Here is a 14,701-nt window from a genome sequence, read left to right as displayed (position 1 = left end):
CAGGAAGAATGGTAAATTTAATACTATAGGAGTTACATTTACACTTCCGATTTTACTGTGTAGCCATGTCATGATTCCTTTTGTTACTTTAAACCTTGCGTTTAAAAATAAGAAAAGATTAGGGACTTTGTGAATAGTATTTTGCAACTTGTTTGCCAGTTTGTACTTTTGTGAATGAATATTTTTTTGAAATTCCGTTGCTTCTGTGCACTTGGGCCCTAAACTAGAGACTGAAGGGAGTTATGCCCCAAAACAAAAAAATTGATAGACTTAAAAGTAATGGAAAAAAAAATACATGTGGAAATCTTGATCACTTGATCTCTTAATATTTTAATATCAAGCCCAATGTTTCCAGTCATGAGCAAAAATAAGGGAATTCACTGGTCCAACACTTTTGCAGACGAGTTTATGTGGTATGTGCAGAAATAAGTGAAATTTATACCAGTTTTTCCTCATATAAAATCAGGCCATCAATTGGACACAAGTTAGGGCACCAGGCAGTGCAGAACAAACCCCTCTTATTTGGCTGTTCAGCACTTGGTTCAAGAGCAGAAAAGTGTGTCAAAAGTACTGAAACATTGAACGTGTTTTGGCATGTATATAATATAAAGCACTTTGTGAGTCCTCTATGTGAGACAAAAAAAAAAAGAAGAAACAGAACCTCTCCAACTGTGACATAGATGACCTAACCGCAATGTTGCCGGCCTGCTTATTTCTGTGAATTATAGTTTTAGCAAACAGGTCAGATTTACTTAAGCGTCACAAGCAAGGTTTTTTTTAGTTAACTAAAACTAACGAAAAAACTAAAATTCAAAAAACAACCAAAATGCTTTTTAAACAACGAAAACTAACTGAAACTACATTTTATGTTTACAAAACTAACTAAAACTAACTATAATTATAGTAAAAATGTCCTTTGTTTTAGTCTTTGGTAATTAATTTAATGCATGAGGCTTTGGGGATGATTTTAAATGTGATTTTAAGTAGATTTATTTGGGATATTAACTGGAATAAGGACGTTTGAAAGTGTGTCACACAAAAGTGACGTCATCTAGCAGCAGCCAATAGAAAAGCACCTTCAGATGACGTTGCTCCGATGGTGTTTTTTAAATATTGCGCACAAGTAATAGACTCTTTTTTTTTATACTAAAACTAATACTGAAACGAACTAAAACTAAGCATTTATTAAATAACTAAAACTAATAAAAACTAACAGAACCAACTTGAAAATTAATTAAAACTAACTAAATGTAAAAACCAAAACTCAAAACGAAATCAAATGAAACATTCCAAAACTATAATAACCCTGGTCACAAGCAAAAACAAATATGAAATGAACTGGTTTAACCTGGTTGCCTTTAAAAAAAAATCTAGTTGACCTCGTGAAAAGCACTTCTTATGCCCAAACTGTCTAAAGCAGATTATACGGACAATTCAGGTCTCTCCACAGGACAGATTAACGTTTAATTAGGTGTGACAATTTAATCTCTCCGGAATGACAGGTTAAATCAGAGGTTAACTAGAACTGCTTGGCATGCTTCATTAATCCGTTAATTATGTGTTTTTCGGATGTCCACTTCTTGGACTGGTAGATGGCTTGCATATTTGATGGTGCTTATTGACTGGTGAGGACTTCATGTGCAACAAGAAGATGGAGGCATTTCAGGGGGTTGGAAGATTTTAGTCTTTTTTGTTGTTGAGCAAATTTTGATCTAAATTTGCTTAACGAACAGCAACATTTTTTCTTGCAAATTATTATTTGCTGAACTCTATCCCAGCGGGAGTTGACAGCTGAACTCTGACGTTTCGAGGGCAAGTCTGGAATTCCGCTAGTTCTGAACTATTCCCATTCAGTAAAAGTTCACTACTAGCAGAACTCAGATTTGCTCCCGATTACCAGCAAGAATTGAGATTCTTCAGTACCAGCAATTACCAAATTGATTTTCCAATAATATCTTGTCTTTAGGGGTTGACACTGTTTGTTTGTTTGTTTTTTACACTGATGTGAACTGAACTGTACCCACCTTTTCCAGCGGTCACATGTTCATTTGACATCAGGTAATAACCCCCTAGAAAGACTTAGCTGTGGAGTGCAAAATGTCAGTTTTTAGATGTGATTGAAGACGCTGTATTGTTTTTGTTTTGAAGGAGCTGGACCCGTAAGTAAACAAGTGTACCTTGTTCTTTTTATGGTAATTTATGAATTAAAATGGTGATCAGGATTTTTCATGATTTAAAGTTCAACATAATTCTGAAATGGCTTAGTCATAGTCTCAATGAGATTTCTTGGTGATGTCTGTTCTGTACTTCTAATATTCTAGGGTTGATTGTACATGCTGTAGATGGAAATTGAGATGATAAATATGGCGCCATCAAGAGGAACATGTCCGCTAATGCTGCATATTTCGACTCATACAGCAAATGGTAATGTGACTTAAAACAAAAAGAGGAGCAAACTTTGTGTGTCAACAACAATTTTATTTGGGTCCTATTGGGATTTTATCTCAAACATATATACACATCAGAATATCCAGAATTTTCTGTAGGAATAATAAAGCATGCACCCCTGAATTAACTGTATGCATTTACTTTTTATTCAAATCTCTATCTACTTTGATGCGCTCACTAGTCATAAATAATCAACAGTTAGTTCCATATTGTCATTTATACTGCACCAATTTTGCATAATTGTTTGTTTTCTTGTGAAAATTGTGTGCAGGTATATTATTAGTGTTCTATTCACCAACCTCTCTTTCTTTATCAACAAAATACACATCTCTTTATCTTAAGAAACATAAGAATCGCCAAAATCCTAACCTACAGTGTCTTTAAAATCATTTTTGTAATGCTTTCTGTTTTTGTTTTGTGTTCTTTTTTTCTTTTTTTCCCAAAGTGCCATATCATATTTCAATCAATATAGTTTACAGGTGATCCCCGTTTACCACTGAACAATTTAAGCAGGTCCAACTTTAGAGACTTCAGTGGTTGATTGACTTGTTGAGGATTCGTCATTATCGCCTCCGCTCATCCCCAGCATCGCCTTCATGCATGAGCAGAACTGAAAGAGAGAAAGAATATGAGAAGATTTCTTGGTGAAAGTAGTCGTTTACTGTATTCTGAATTTGCTGTATTTCTTTGCAACACTCATACTGTACATCTCAGTATAAACTGTACATTGTTTCATTATCCAAATAGATTAAGATTTTTATTTTATTTTTATTGTTATACTCTTTAAGTACTATAAACTGCATTGTTACGTTAGTGTTGGGTGGCAACAAACTTTGATAAACTTTTAAGTTGGGCAATAACAAAATTTTTGAAGGTTTTTTGGGGGTCAAGTTGGGCTTTCCCCGCATTTCTCAACAAAGAAATAAGAGTTTACAGAACTAATTATCCCTTATATTGTTTGCCAAACTAAAGATATAAGAAATAAACAACTTGCTTGCCTTGTTGTGCTGGCTACCATTGTTGCCATAAATGTAAATAAGTCATATTATTAAGTGGTTCCATCTTAAATTACTGTTTTAGTGCCCCCAAAAATACAGAGTTGTGTTTTTTACAGTGCAGGGATTTTTGATTTTCTACACTTTAATGATGTGACATTAGAACAACCTGTTTGTTGAGAAAGATGTAGATAAAAGGGTTGTAGACCGTCGAGGCTTTTGAAAGACAGGAGGGTATGGTGGCCAGCCTCAAGTCAAAAGATTGCCCACGGTTGTTGACAACCCAAAGAGCAAAGGAGGCGTATGGCATCCAGCACACCAGGAAGCCCAGTACCATGACTACAACCATCCTGGTCACCTCCCTCTCTGCTTTCTGAGTAGAAGACGACTCAGCCTGGGCTTTCGCGGCCTGTTCAATAGGAGACAAGACATTTGCTGGCACAGGTGAATAAATATTAATAGGAAACTAAGTCAACTGTAACTTACAGATTTCAGCACAAAAAGTAGTTGTGAGTAACAGAAAACAATCGTGAAAAATGGTACTGCAAAGCAGAAGCAGAAGAGGAACATCACATAGGACTCATTGTTAAACTTGTTGTCTGTTGTGTACCAATCCGGACCGCAAGAGCACTGCATTCCCTCAGGGATATACCTGAAGACAGAGAAACAGAAAACCATTACATTGTATGGCAAACTGGCTATAAGCCATTTATTGTGTGTGTGTGTGTTTTTTTGCTACATCGTTGGGCCCATATTCCGGGGTTTTACAAATTTGTGGGGCCCACTTGTCCTTGTGGGGCCATTTTGGAGAGCCCCACAACTTTAGACCTCTTTTTGAGGGTCAAGACTTGGTTTTAGAGTTTAGGTTTGAATTGGGTTATGGTTGGTTTTAGGGTAAGGGTTGTGGTGAGACAATCGTTTGTGATGGTTGGGGTTAGGGTAAGGTAATGCTAGGAAATGCATTATGTCAATGGGATGGCCTCACAAAGATGGTACCACAAACGTTTGTGTGTGTGAGTGTGTGTGTGTATGTGGTCTTGTTTTTATTACATAGTGGGCCCAACATTTCGGGATTTCACAGAGTTGTGGGGCCCACCCATCCATGTGGGGCCATTTAGCTGGGCCCCACAAGTTTAGACCTCTTTTTGAAGGTCAAGACTTGGTTTTAGAGTTTAGGTTTGAATTGGGTTCTGGTTAAAGTTAGGGTAAGGAATAGGGGTAGGCAATCATTTTTTATGGTTGGGGTTAGGGGGAGGGGCTAGGAAATGCATTATGTCAATGAGACGGCACCACAAAGATAGTAAAACAAACCTGTGTGTGTACGTGCGTGCGTGCGTGCGTGAGTGCGCGTGTGTGTGTGTGGGTGTGGGTGTGCGTGGGGGTGTGGGGGGGGGGTGCGTGTGCGTGTGTGTGTGGGGGTGTGTGTGTGAGTGTGTGAGAAAGAGCGCGTGTGCGTGTGTGTGTGTGTGTGTGTCTGTCTGCTTTCAAGTACTTACCGACTCCACCCAAACAATGGAGGAACTGCAGCAATCAAAGCAAAAACCCAAGTTGCTGCACAGCAAGCAATAGCATGATTAGGTTTGAAGGCAACATTTCCAAGAGGTTTGCACACAACCAGCCATCTTTCAAAAGCTACCACTGCCAGAGACCAGAGGCTAACCATACCTGTAAGAAGACAGAATGGGAAAAAAAACATAGCTTTCCATTCTAAATGTACTGGTACTAATTAAATCAGATCTAGGCAAAGTACCGGCCCGATCTGATGCATCCACTAGTACAAATGAGATAGCGAGGAAGAACTACAACTCAACTTTATTCACGTATCCATTTTCACTATATTTAGCAACATTTCTGACCCCTATGGCAATAATTGTTTTAAAGATACAAGCAAATACAACAACAGTAGTCCTAATGTTCACAACATTCTTATTTCCTGCATGGTAGAGGGAAGACGACCAAGAAGATTCAGCCTGATAATTCTGTATGCTAAGCTACAGTTTCATAGACTATACATTATGGGTGTATTATAAAGTCGTGACTTTATAAATAGGCCTATACATCACTGTCAATAATATTATACTTCCCACTTAGCTAGATACTTAGGAGTCCTGACTAAGAATCCCTAATATGAGTCGGTGGTTGGTTCACAAAATTAATGTTAGAATTTTTCAAGTATGATACGTAGCATATCTACACTTGTAACTTCTTCTTTAACAAAAAATAATAAAGTAGACAATATGCTTTTTCTAAAGACATTGAAAAAATAATATAGCCAAAGTCTAGGTTAGCATGAGGGCTTGGCCCTCAGCAAGCAGCTTCTAATGTGGCACCTTGGCAAAATTAATTGCCCACTCTTTTACTAAAATCACGTTTAGGGCAAAAGTATTCGGTTTCTGAGATAAATAAGAGGAAGAACAGGTGCCACAATCTCTATTCTAGTTTCTCCTTAATGTGCAACCCCTATCAGAATCATTATTTGAATCAGTGAATTAGTGTATATGTCAAAGCATCAGTCCAATTAATCTGTTTAAATATTAATATAAGCTTATGCCCATGCATTGTTCACCATACACTGCTGTTCTTTCATAATGTTGTGCCTTATGTTATTGCGCCGCAATGCAATGCCTTAATCCATATCACAAAAAAGAAGAAAGAATCAATGATCGATAGAAAACAATATTTTTGTCAAATATTGGACACAAATGTCTAAGAGAAGATAAATAAGAACGGACTGCAATGATAACATGTGTCCACGGAACCTTATTACAATTTTAAACTTTCCTGTTTGTTAATTTTTTATCGAGGCTTTATGGACACTTAATGTTGCTTTTGACATATGGTAAAAAAGATAACTTAATTTATCACCACACACAACAGAAACAAAACAAACATATGCCACCATTAAACCTTTAGAAAATGTCAGACTTAAATGACAATTGATCTCCGTGTCCATGGTAAAGTTTATTTGTCTATTAATGTTTCTTACCCCCAAGAGTTGCAGTAAATCCTTCAATCTTGCACCCAAGTGGTCCAAAAATCATGTATCGGAAGGCAAAGCAGTAAAAGCAGGTGAAGGAGCCCACACAGGCGACAAGGAGATTTGCCACAGCCAAGTTTACCAGGATGTAGTTCAGGTGAGATCGTAGCTTCTTGTATTTAACAGTGCATGCGATAGTGGCAATATTGACTGATGTGCCAATGACAAATATGAAGAACATAAATGTTGACATGGAATAAAAAATAGCCTTGCTCCCTAGGTGATCTTGGGGAACCAAAAATGGGCTGAACAAAGTAATGTTGTTGGTGTCCAAAGGAACGGGGATCCAGAAGTCATCTGGGAGCTCCATGGGAGGAGTTCTTCTCATTTTTTTACTCGGGTGTAATTATTTTGTGAGATAAAATGAAAAATGTAAAAGAATGGAAACAATTATTTTTACGTGCAGATCCTCCCACGTCTGTATATCTTTGTAATTGTGAGCTAAAGCGGTATTTGTAGGAACTTTGAATGATACTTAGGCTGCACTTAATTGGCTCAAGGAAAGGATTTAAAGCTTTGTTTTAAGTCCAAAAACAGAACACAGGTGTGTATACATATGTTCACAAACACATCATGCCCTCTCGTGATTCATTTTCCATTCGCTAACAAAGGCACTGTAAGTGACTGACTGTCAAGAATGATCTTTTTACCTGTGGGAGAACGGAATTTGAGTCTTAGAAATACAGACATTTACTTTTGTCGTGTAACACTTAGTTATCTCAAATGGAAAAATCCACTCAAACAGGCACGGCGCTGCACCGTGATTATGGTGCGCAGTTCTGTCAGAAATCTGTATAACCCTGGTAAAGCCTCTCCAGCATCGTATTTTTATTTATTTTTTTGTATTATTGTTTGGTTAAAAAAAGGGTGCTATTGCCCTGTCGTCACTTATAATTATTTAAAAAATAAAATAAATGATATTACCATATTCAGTTAACACTATACCCAGCCTCATTTCAAAGTACAGTAACGGTATTGGCCGCCCTCTTGTGGATGTTTTGCAATCAGGAACTAGTCATTAAAAATGAGAAGAATAACAATTGCCAAGAATTTAATGCAATTTTTAGGGAAAACGTCATATTGGGATTTGGGCAATGCGGAAAATTGTGCATGTCTACCAAACCTTTGTTTTGCCTAATCACGGCAATGGATGATTATTTCAACTTTGTTGCCGTTGTAGGTAAAAAATAAAATAAAGAAATAAAAGCAGGAACATCTTTACCAGCTAAAAGTGCACAAAGTGCCTCTTGCTGTTTTTCATTCAAAAATAAACTGTGAGTAATTCTGTGAGAACAAGAATTAATTGCAGCGTCTATGGATTCAGAATGGTCCATGTTAGGTTTGTTTGTTTCCCATGGCTTCGGCGCTTCTTGCCGCATATCCCGACCCCAAATCCAATGTTGCTTTGTGATTGGTTCGAACCATGCACCAACAATTCTCGGGAGCTTGTCAACTCACAAATGCCGCAAGAATTCAGCCTGCAGGCAAGGTTAATACTGTATCGGTCTTTCCTTAAAATTTTCTGTCATTGATTTTCTTTGGGAATTTTATATATCACAATTACTAGTGGTATTGGTACTTGGTATCGTATCGGTGACTACTGAAGGAACTTGTGTTTTAAAATCACCTTTTATTTCTCTACGCATGTTCATTTATGTGAAAAAAACTACTATTAAAACGGCAAATGGGATGCAAATCAATTGATTTCCGGACAGAGAAGTCTATACATTTGAGAGCTCTGGGTCAATATCTACACTTATCTAGTCTCTAGCAAAGATGATGTAAATTGACAAAAGCTATCTATTCCCAGACCCCTTCTTATACACTTTTTCAAAGCAGAAGTGAGGAGTTGTCTTTGTTTAATTGGTCCAGAGCCCCTTGTCGTTGCCGTTGCGATGCAGAATGTGGGTGAATTCCAGTGGATGGTGTCAGACGCTTCCTCTATTTGCTTGCCAGCCAAATGCTTCATTTTTAACAATGAGCCTTAACTTTTTCCACATGAAGCTCAGAACAGCCTGACCTTATCCTTGATAAGATCGTTCAACTCGCTGTCCTTCCCAATCCTCCCACAAGATGCCCAGGAATTTTCCCATTATAATTCTATGCACTCATCTTTATTACAATAGAACATAATTAAATAAGTATAAGTCAAGCCACTACATGATTATATAATTTTTTTAGCTATCTACAATTAAGCTAACCTTGCTCTGCAAGATGAAATATCTCACGGTATTTGTGAGTTCACAAACTCCGGAGAAAAGATCTTGTACCGAGGTATCTGGTAAAGATGTTCGTGTGTGTAGCAGATGTAAAAAATAAAAATAAAAAATAAATAGATAAATAAATAAATAAATAAAACATTTGGGTCACATAAAAATTAACATTTATATGTGACCCACTCGGCACGGTGGGTGACTGGTTAGCACGTCCACCTCCCAGCGCAGAGGACATGAGATTGAGTCCGGGCTTCGGCCTTCCTGGGTGGAGTTTGCATGTTCTCCCCGTGCTTGCGTGGGTTTTCTCCAGGTACTCCGGTTTACTCCCACATTCCAAAGACATGCATGGCTGGCAGGTTAATTGAACACTCCAAAGTGTGATTGTGAGTGTGGATGGTTGTTCATCTCTGTGTGCCCTGCGATTGGCGGGCAACCAGTTCAGAGTGTACCCCGCCTACTGCCCGAAGCCAACTGGGATAGGCTCCAGCACCCCGCGACCCTTGTGAGGACAAGCGGTTAAGAAAATGGATGGATGGATGTGACCCACTCCGGCAAAAGCATGTCGCTAGGATTTGTTTTTGAGATACTGGCAATTTTAAACCGATTTCTACGCAAATTGATTCCTTGAGGTCTCTAGTTTCATTTCGCAGCAGCACAAAAGTTAAAATTGAAGTGTATGAAAATAAGAAATTATTAGAATAAGCGGTCACGAAAATGGATGGATGGATAGTAATGGAAGTGCATCTAACCAACGTTGTGATATTAGCCGACTTGCTAGCAGCATGTCTCGGTATAACCGCGAGTTCCTCGCGTTTAGCGTCACTTAACAAATGACTTCATATAAATGTACATAGCAACCAAAAAAAGTCGAAACACACCATAATGTGACCATCCAGCAGGAAAGTGAACAGAATGATGCACGTCTACCCTGAAGCAGAAACTATGTTGTCGTCGGTCCTGATACCGGTGAATTGTAATTCAAACAGAGATAATCTTCCATTTCGGGATTTCTTTCCTAATGAATCGATTTCTACTTTTAATTCAAATGTGTTGAACCATCATAACATTTTCATTTTCTTTATGTGACCAATTTGAGATATAACATCCATGATAAGTTGTCAATAAAATACTTGTCATAGGCCACACCAAGTGCCAAATAATGTTTTAATTGAGATAAAATTATCAAATCAAATTTCCACTGCGATAATACAACCTCATTTAAGCAAGAAAATGCCACAAAGAGCAACAATAAAATAACCAAACTTTGGCTGATGCCTCATAAGATGAATTGTAAGCTTAATGTCATATTCAAAGTTGAGGCTGAGGTCATCTGTTGAGAGGTCAAACTTCTGAAAGTTTTAAAGGGTTCAAATCTTGGACTTACCTGCGATCGGAATTGACTTTCCAGTGATATTTTTTAACGGTTCCTGTAAATTTCAGGTCAATATCTTTTCCCTAAGGGACTGGTTGCTATGGACATTTGAAAGATGCAAGTACCAAAACTTTCAACTTGCCAACAGTAGAATTGCTGTAACTTTGTAATTTTTTTTAGGTGCGTCCATGTATTATATGTCATTTTAAAATGAATTAAGTGTAGAATTTGAATATATGAATATTTAAATTAAGATTTTTTTTTTTACACGAGGACCCCTTTGCTATATGGAAGGTTAATTGAACACTTTAAATTGTCCCTAGGTGTGAATGGTTGTTTGTCTATGTGTGCTATGCGAGTGACTGTCAACCAGTTTTACTGCCTGTAGACACTTGGGATAGGCTCCAGCATGCCCCGACTCTCAAGACAACAAGCGGTTCAGAAAATGTATGGATGGACATCATGATGATAGTAAATATTTTGTAGAATTCCCAAAAGTTGCAAAAGTACATTACTTTATTATAATTTTTTTTTTTTTTTTTTTGGGTGGGGGGACATTGCGATAGCATGCTTTTAGATTTATTTACAACTGACTGACTCTTTAGTGGCATACAAATCAACAAGTCCACCATTTAAGCAGGTCCAACTTTGGAGACTTCAGTCACTGAAGTTGTTGATGTTGATGACTCTTCTTCACTACCACCCATTCCCAGCATCTGCAACATGCTTGAACGGAACTGTTATGGATAAAAGAAAAAAGATTGTGAGTAAAATAATCAGTAACAGACTGTACTCTTGCTTATATGCCCATTTAGCTTGATTGACAGTTTATCAAGGCTGTAAGTTTAACGCGTTAATTAGATGAATTAATTATGCTGCAAATTAGTGCGTTAAAAAAAATAACGCTCTTGATCGTGAGTGGCAAGTCAATACGCAAGACGCGTAAGGTTCAGTGGTGCTCCATTATGAGCAGAGTGAACAACAGCAGACATGGACGCAAGTGCAGCACAGGAGAGTGAGGCAAACTTATTTGGACCTAGATCTCCCAGAGCCATCATATTAACGGTTGTATTCATGTCAATCTACATCTTTCACGTTGCCGGGACCCGCAGGGTTGCGCTGCTGGGCTTCCGTGGTTGGCGCCGCTGGGCAACTGCCATTCAGCACGGAGGCTTTGGCTTTTGATACAAGCTAAATCACCATGGCAAATAAAAAACTATACTACAGAGGAGACTTTACAGCTACATTCTGAGACGAAGCTGATGAGCGGTTGCTGGATCACTCTGGAGTTCCAGACAGCAAGTCCGAACAAGACCAGGCCCACCAGGCTAAAAGGAGCCGTACCCGCTCCACTGGAAGTTGCGACGCAGTTCGAGGTACAGTAAAAGCTAATAGTAAAGCGCTAGATGCTAGATGTGAGGGAGTCATGACGTTTTTGGCAGTAAAAGCCTGATAATCGAAATCAATAAAGCTGCACCGCCCGGCTTTATTAGCTACTCAAAACAGTGAGTAATAACCATATTGGGCTCAAAACGACGGCTCTGGGAGATCTATTCTGGTAGTGCTAGTGGTTAAACAGCAAGTTTATTTATAAAAAGAACAAAGATGGGACTATTAACAAGAACGCAGTGATTTCTACCTTTTGTGAAAAATAATTTTCGTATCACCGAAGCAGCCTGACTTATCATTTAAGACTCAATTGCAGGTAACATCATACAAAAGAAGAGAGCAGAACTTACACTCAATTTTTTAAAATGTATTTTTTAGCAAAATTGAAGTTTAGATTATCTTTTAAAATAACGCCTGGCCTAATTGGTTTGTTGATGTGATTAAACTTTTTCTTTTGTATTTCATTTATGAAGCACACTTGTGGATGTGAAATGTGGATTTAAAATCTTCTCGTCTTGGTGTATTCAATTAATTAGTCATGCACTACAATTTTATAATGTCTGAAAATTCTAATTCTTTATTTGGGGACCTTTAGCAGATATGAGATGAAAAATATATTAATTCCATTAATTAATTAAAAATCCTGTAATTAATTAGATTAAAATTGTTAATCGCCTGACGGCACCATATTGTTTAGTATTATTATTGTTGAGTCACTAAAAGTAGTTGGATATTAGCTCAAAATAAAAAATTAAACAGACCTGTTTGTTAAAGATGACATAGATGACGGGGTTGTAGACTGCTGAGCTCTTTGAAAAGCAAGAAGGTATGGTGGCCATTCGCAGGTCAAAGGTCTGCCCACGATTAAAGACAACCCAAAGAGCAAAGGACGCATATGGCAGCCAGCACACCAGGAAGCCGAACACCATGATGACCACCATCCTGGTCACTTCCTTCTCTGCTTTCTGAGTGGAGGCAGAGTCTGCCTGGGCTTTTGCAGCCTATACGGAAAGAGGCAAAACATTTCCAAACCCGGATTCATCACGACACATGAGAATCCAAGAATCTATGAAAATATGTGATTGATCTTACCATTTTCATTGTAATGAGCAGCTGACCATAGCAGAAGATAATGGTAGCAAGCGGGACAGCAAAGCAGAAGCCGAAGAGGAACATCACATAGCTTTCGTTGTTGTATTTATTATTTGTGGTGTACCAATCTGGCCCACAGGAGCACTGCAGACCCTCAGGAATATATCTGAAAAAAACAACAACAGACAAACGCAATTGACAATACAGTACGTATGAATCAGTTATGTTGATACTGACCTACTCCATCCAAAAAGCGGTGGGGCCGAGGCAATCACTGCAAACACCCAAGTGAACACACAGCAGGCTATAGCATGGTCAGGTTTAAAAACAAAGTTTCCAAGAGGCTTGCAAATGACCAGCCATCGTTCTAAGGCAATCACAGCAAGAGACCACAGGCTTACCATACCTAGTAGGACAAAAACAAACAAACACACAAAAAATGACTCTTAAACCTGTACTTAAATCATTATACATGGACTTTTGTGTACGTTTTAAAATTCCGGTTTCAGCTCACCACCAAGTGTCACCATGAAACCTTCAATCTTGCATGCCAATGGTCCGAGGATGAAATATCTTGCCGAAAAACTGCAGAACCCAGTGGAAGAGCCCACAGCTGACACAATGAGGTTTGCTACTGCTAAGTTCACCAGGATGTAGTTCAGGTGGGACCTGAGTTTCTTGTACTGGATGGTGCAAGCAATGGTGAGGATATTGATGAACGACCCCACCACAAAAATAAACAACATGAATGCAGCCATGGAATAAAAGGTGGCTGTACTCCCCAGGTGATCCTGAGGAACCAGGAATGGACTAAGCGATGTGATGTTGTTGGTGTCCAGAGGGATGGGTATCCAGAAATCTTCTGGCAGCTCGTTGTTTCGTTGTCCCCTCATTTTGCTGTTGTTGTTTTTTTTATGTCACCGACACCTAAAACAACTCACAGCTTCCTTGCTTATAATGTGCTTCAACCAATCAAGTGCGGCAAATGAATCAAAATTAATAAATGCTGTATGGGTTTAAAGGGTTAACAAAAAATAAACAGTTAACGAATGCTGCGACACCAGCATCCCAAATGTCTGGCTCAGTCCCTCGTGGAGGACTACTTATACAACGGGCAAAGGAAACCACTTAGCCCCATTAACGGATAAATGACTTCTATAATTGACTAAATGATTTAAGTTTGCATTAATTGTCGTAATTCATTTAGTGGTTCCTGTTTTGTTTGAGCTGCCAAATAGGTTAAACAGCACTCGGACTACATTTTTTGAGTGGCTAAAGTCAAAAGTAATGTCACTGGTCCACAATGTAAGGATTTGTGTTGCTTCATTCGGATTTGCAAATAAAAGATACAGGGCACATTTTGTCATATTGTCTAAATGTTGACCAATTAGTTTTTTTTTTAATAAGTTTGTGCTAAGTATACCAATATTTTTCATCATTCAATTACAGTACACCCCAATAAAGGAGCACGTTCTCCCAAGCATTTAAATGTTTGGAACATGTTGGATAGACAAACAGGAACTCTTGTTCTCAAGAGCAAATGACTTAAAAAGGTTAATCCCACTTTCTTAAGGAAGCACAGAGCAGGTCTTTACCTGCTAATCTGGTTTGCAACTGCATCAAATCTTCTAATCTGACTCGCTGCCGCCCTGTGTAATCCACTCTGCTGGTTTAATTTGAGATTTGTGCTGCCTCTTTGGCATTTTGCCTCCTTTGTGAGCACTCGAGACATAAAGTGAGAACACAATTGTGAGGAATTTGAAAGAGTAACAACTCCATTCAATGCAATTATGATCACTTCAGAGTATCAAAACAGTCAAATTTAGTATAATAATAAATATTATTTTATTCCTTTACCCAATGAGAATCAATATTGTTGACCAAAACATACAAGGAATTTGTCTCCAGTAGTTTGAGCCACTCTATTATTACAGCATTAAGCAACTATAACAAAATGAACATTTAGGACTGACAATAAGTACAGAGAAGCAATGTAAGGATACTATTAGTGAGGTAGTACCAAACAGTGACAGCTGTGCAAATGATGCAGACAATTGTCGAGCAATATAAAGTGAGCAGTAGTGCGGTAATTATCCTACAATTAGAGTAGTGCAAACTCACCAAGCACAGCCAGGTTTAGATTATAAATATA

At 38.2% G+C, this 14,701-nt stretch overlaps 2 protein-coding genes across 2 annotated transcripts; both read right to left on the bottom strand.

The window, feature by feature from the left end:
* Window positions 1-2,834: 2,834 nt before the first annotated feature.
* Window positions 2,835-6,891, bottom strand: LOC147166912 (blue-sensitive opsin-like). The gene is made up of 5 exons (XM_086086976.1): window positions 6,430-6,891; window positions 4,940-5,108; window positions 3,930-4,095; window positions 3,613-3,852; window positions 2,835-3,058 (listed from the first exon to the last, which is right to left on the bottom strand). Exons 1-5 carry the CDS (start codon window positions 6,806-6,808, stop codon window positions 2,954-2,956), a joined length of 1,059 nt encoding a protein of 352 aa, XP_085943102.1. The 5' UTR covers window positions 6,809-6,891; the 3' UTR covers window positions 2,835-2,953.
* A 2,950-nt stretch (window positions 6,892-9,841) lies between these two features.
* Window positions 9,842-13,639, bottom strand: opn1sw2 (opsin 1 (cone pigments), short-wave-sensitive 2). The gene is made up of 5 exons (XM_086086842.1): window positions 13,064-13,639; window positions 12,787-12,955; window positions 12,550-12,715; window positions 12,219-12,458; window positions 9,842-10,805 (listed from the first exon to the last, which is right to left on the bottom strand). Exons 1-5 carry the CDS (start codon window positions 13,440-13,442, stop codon window positions 10,701-10,703), a joined length of 1,059 nt encoding a protein of 352 aa, XP_085942968.1. The 5' UTR covers window positions 13,443-13,639; the 3' UTR covers window positions 9,842-10,700.
* Between the last annotated feature and the right edge of the window lie 1,062 nt (window positions 13,640-14,701).

Source organism: Leptonotus elevatus, chromosome 10 (genome assembly GCF_054856555.1).
Source record: "Leptonotus elevatus isolate MCC_2025b chromosome 10, RoL_Lele_1.0, whole genome shotgun sequence".
NCBI classification, from domain to species: Eukaryota; Metazoa; Chordata; class Actinopteri; order Syngnathiformes; family Syngnathidae; genus Leptonotus; species Leptonotus elevatus.
The sequence above is the reverse complement of the archived record's forward strand: the minus strand, read 5'-3'. Positions and strand labels throughout refer to the sequence as shown.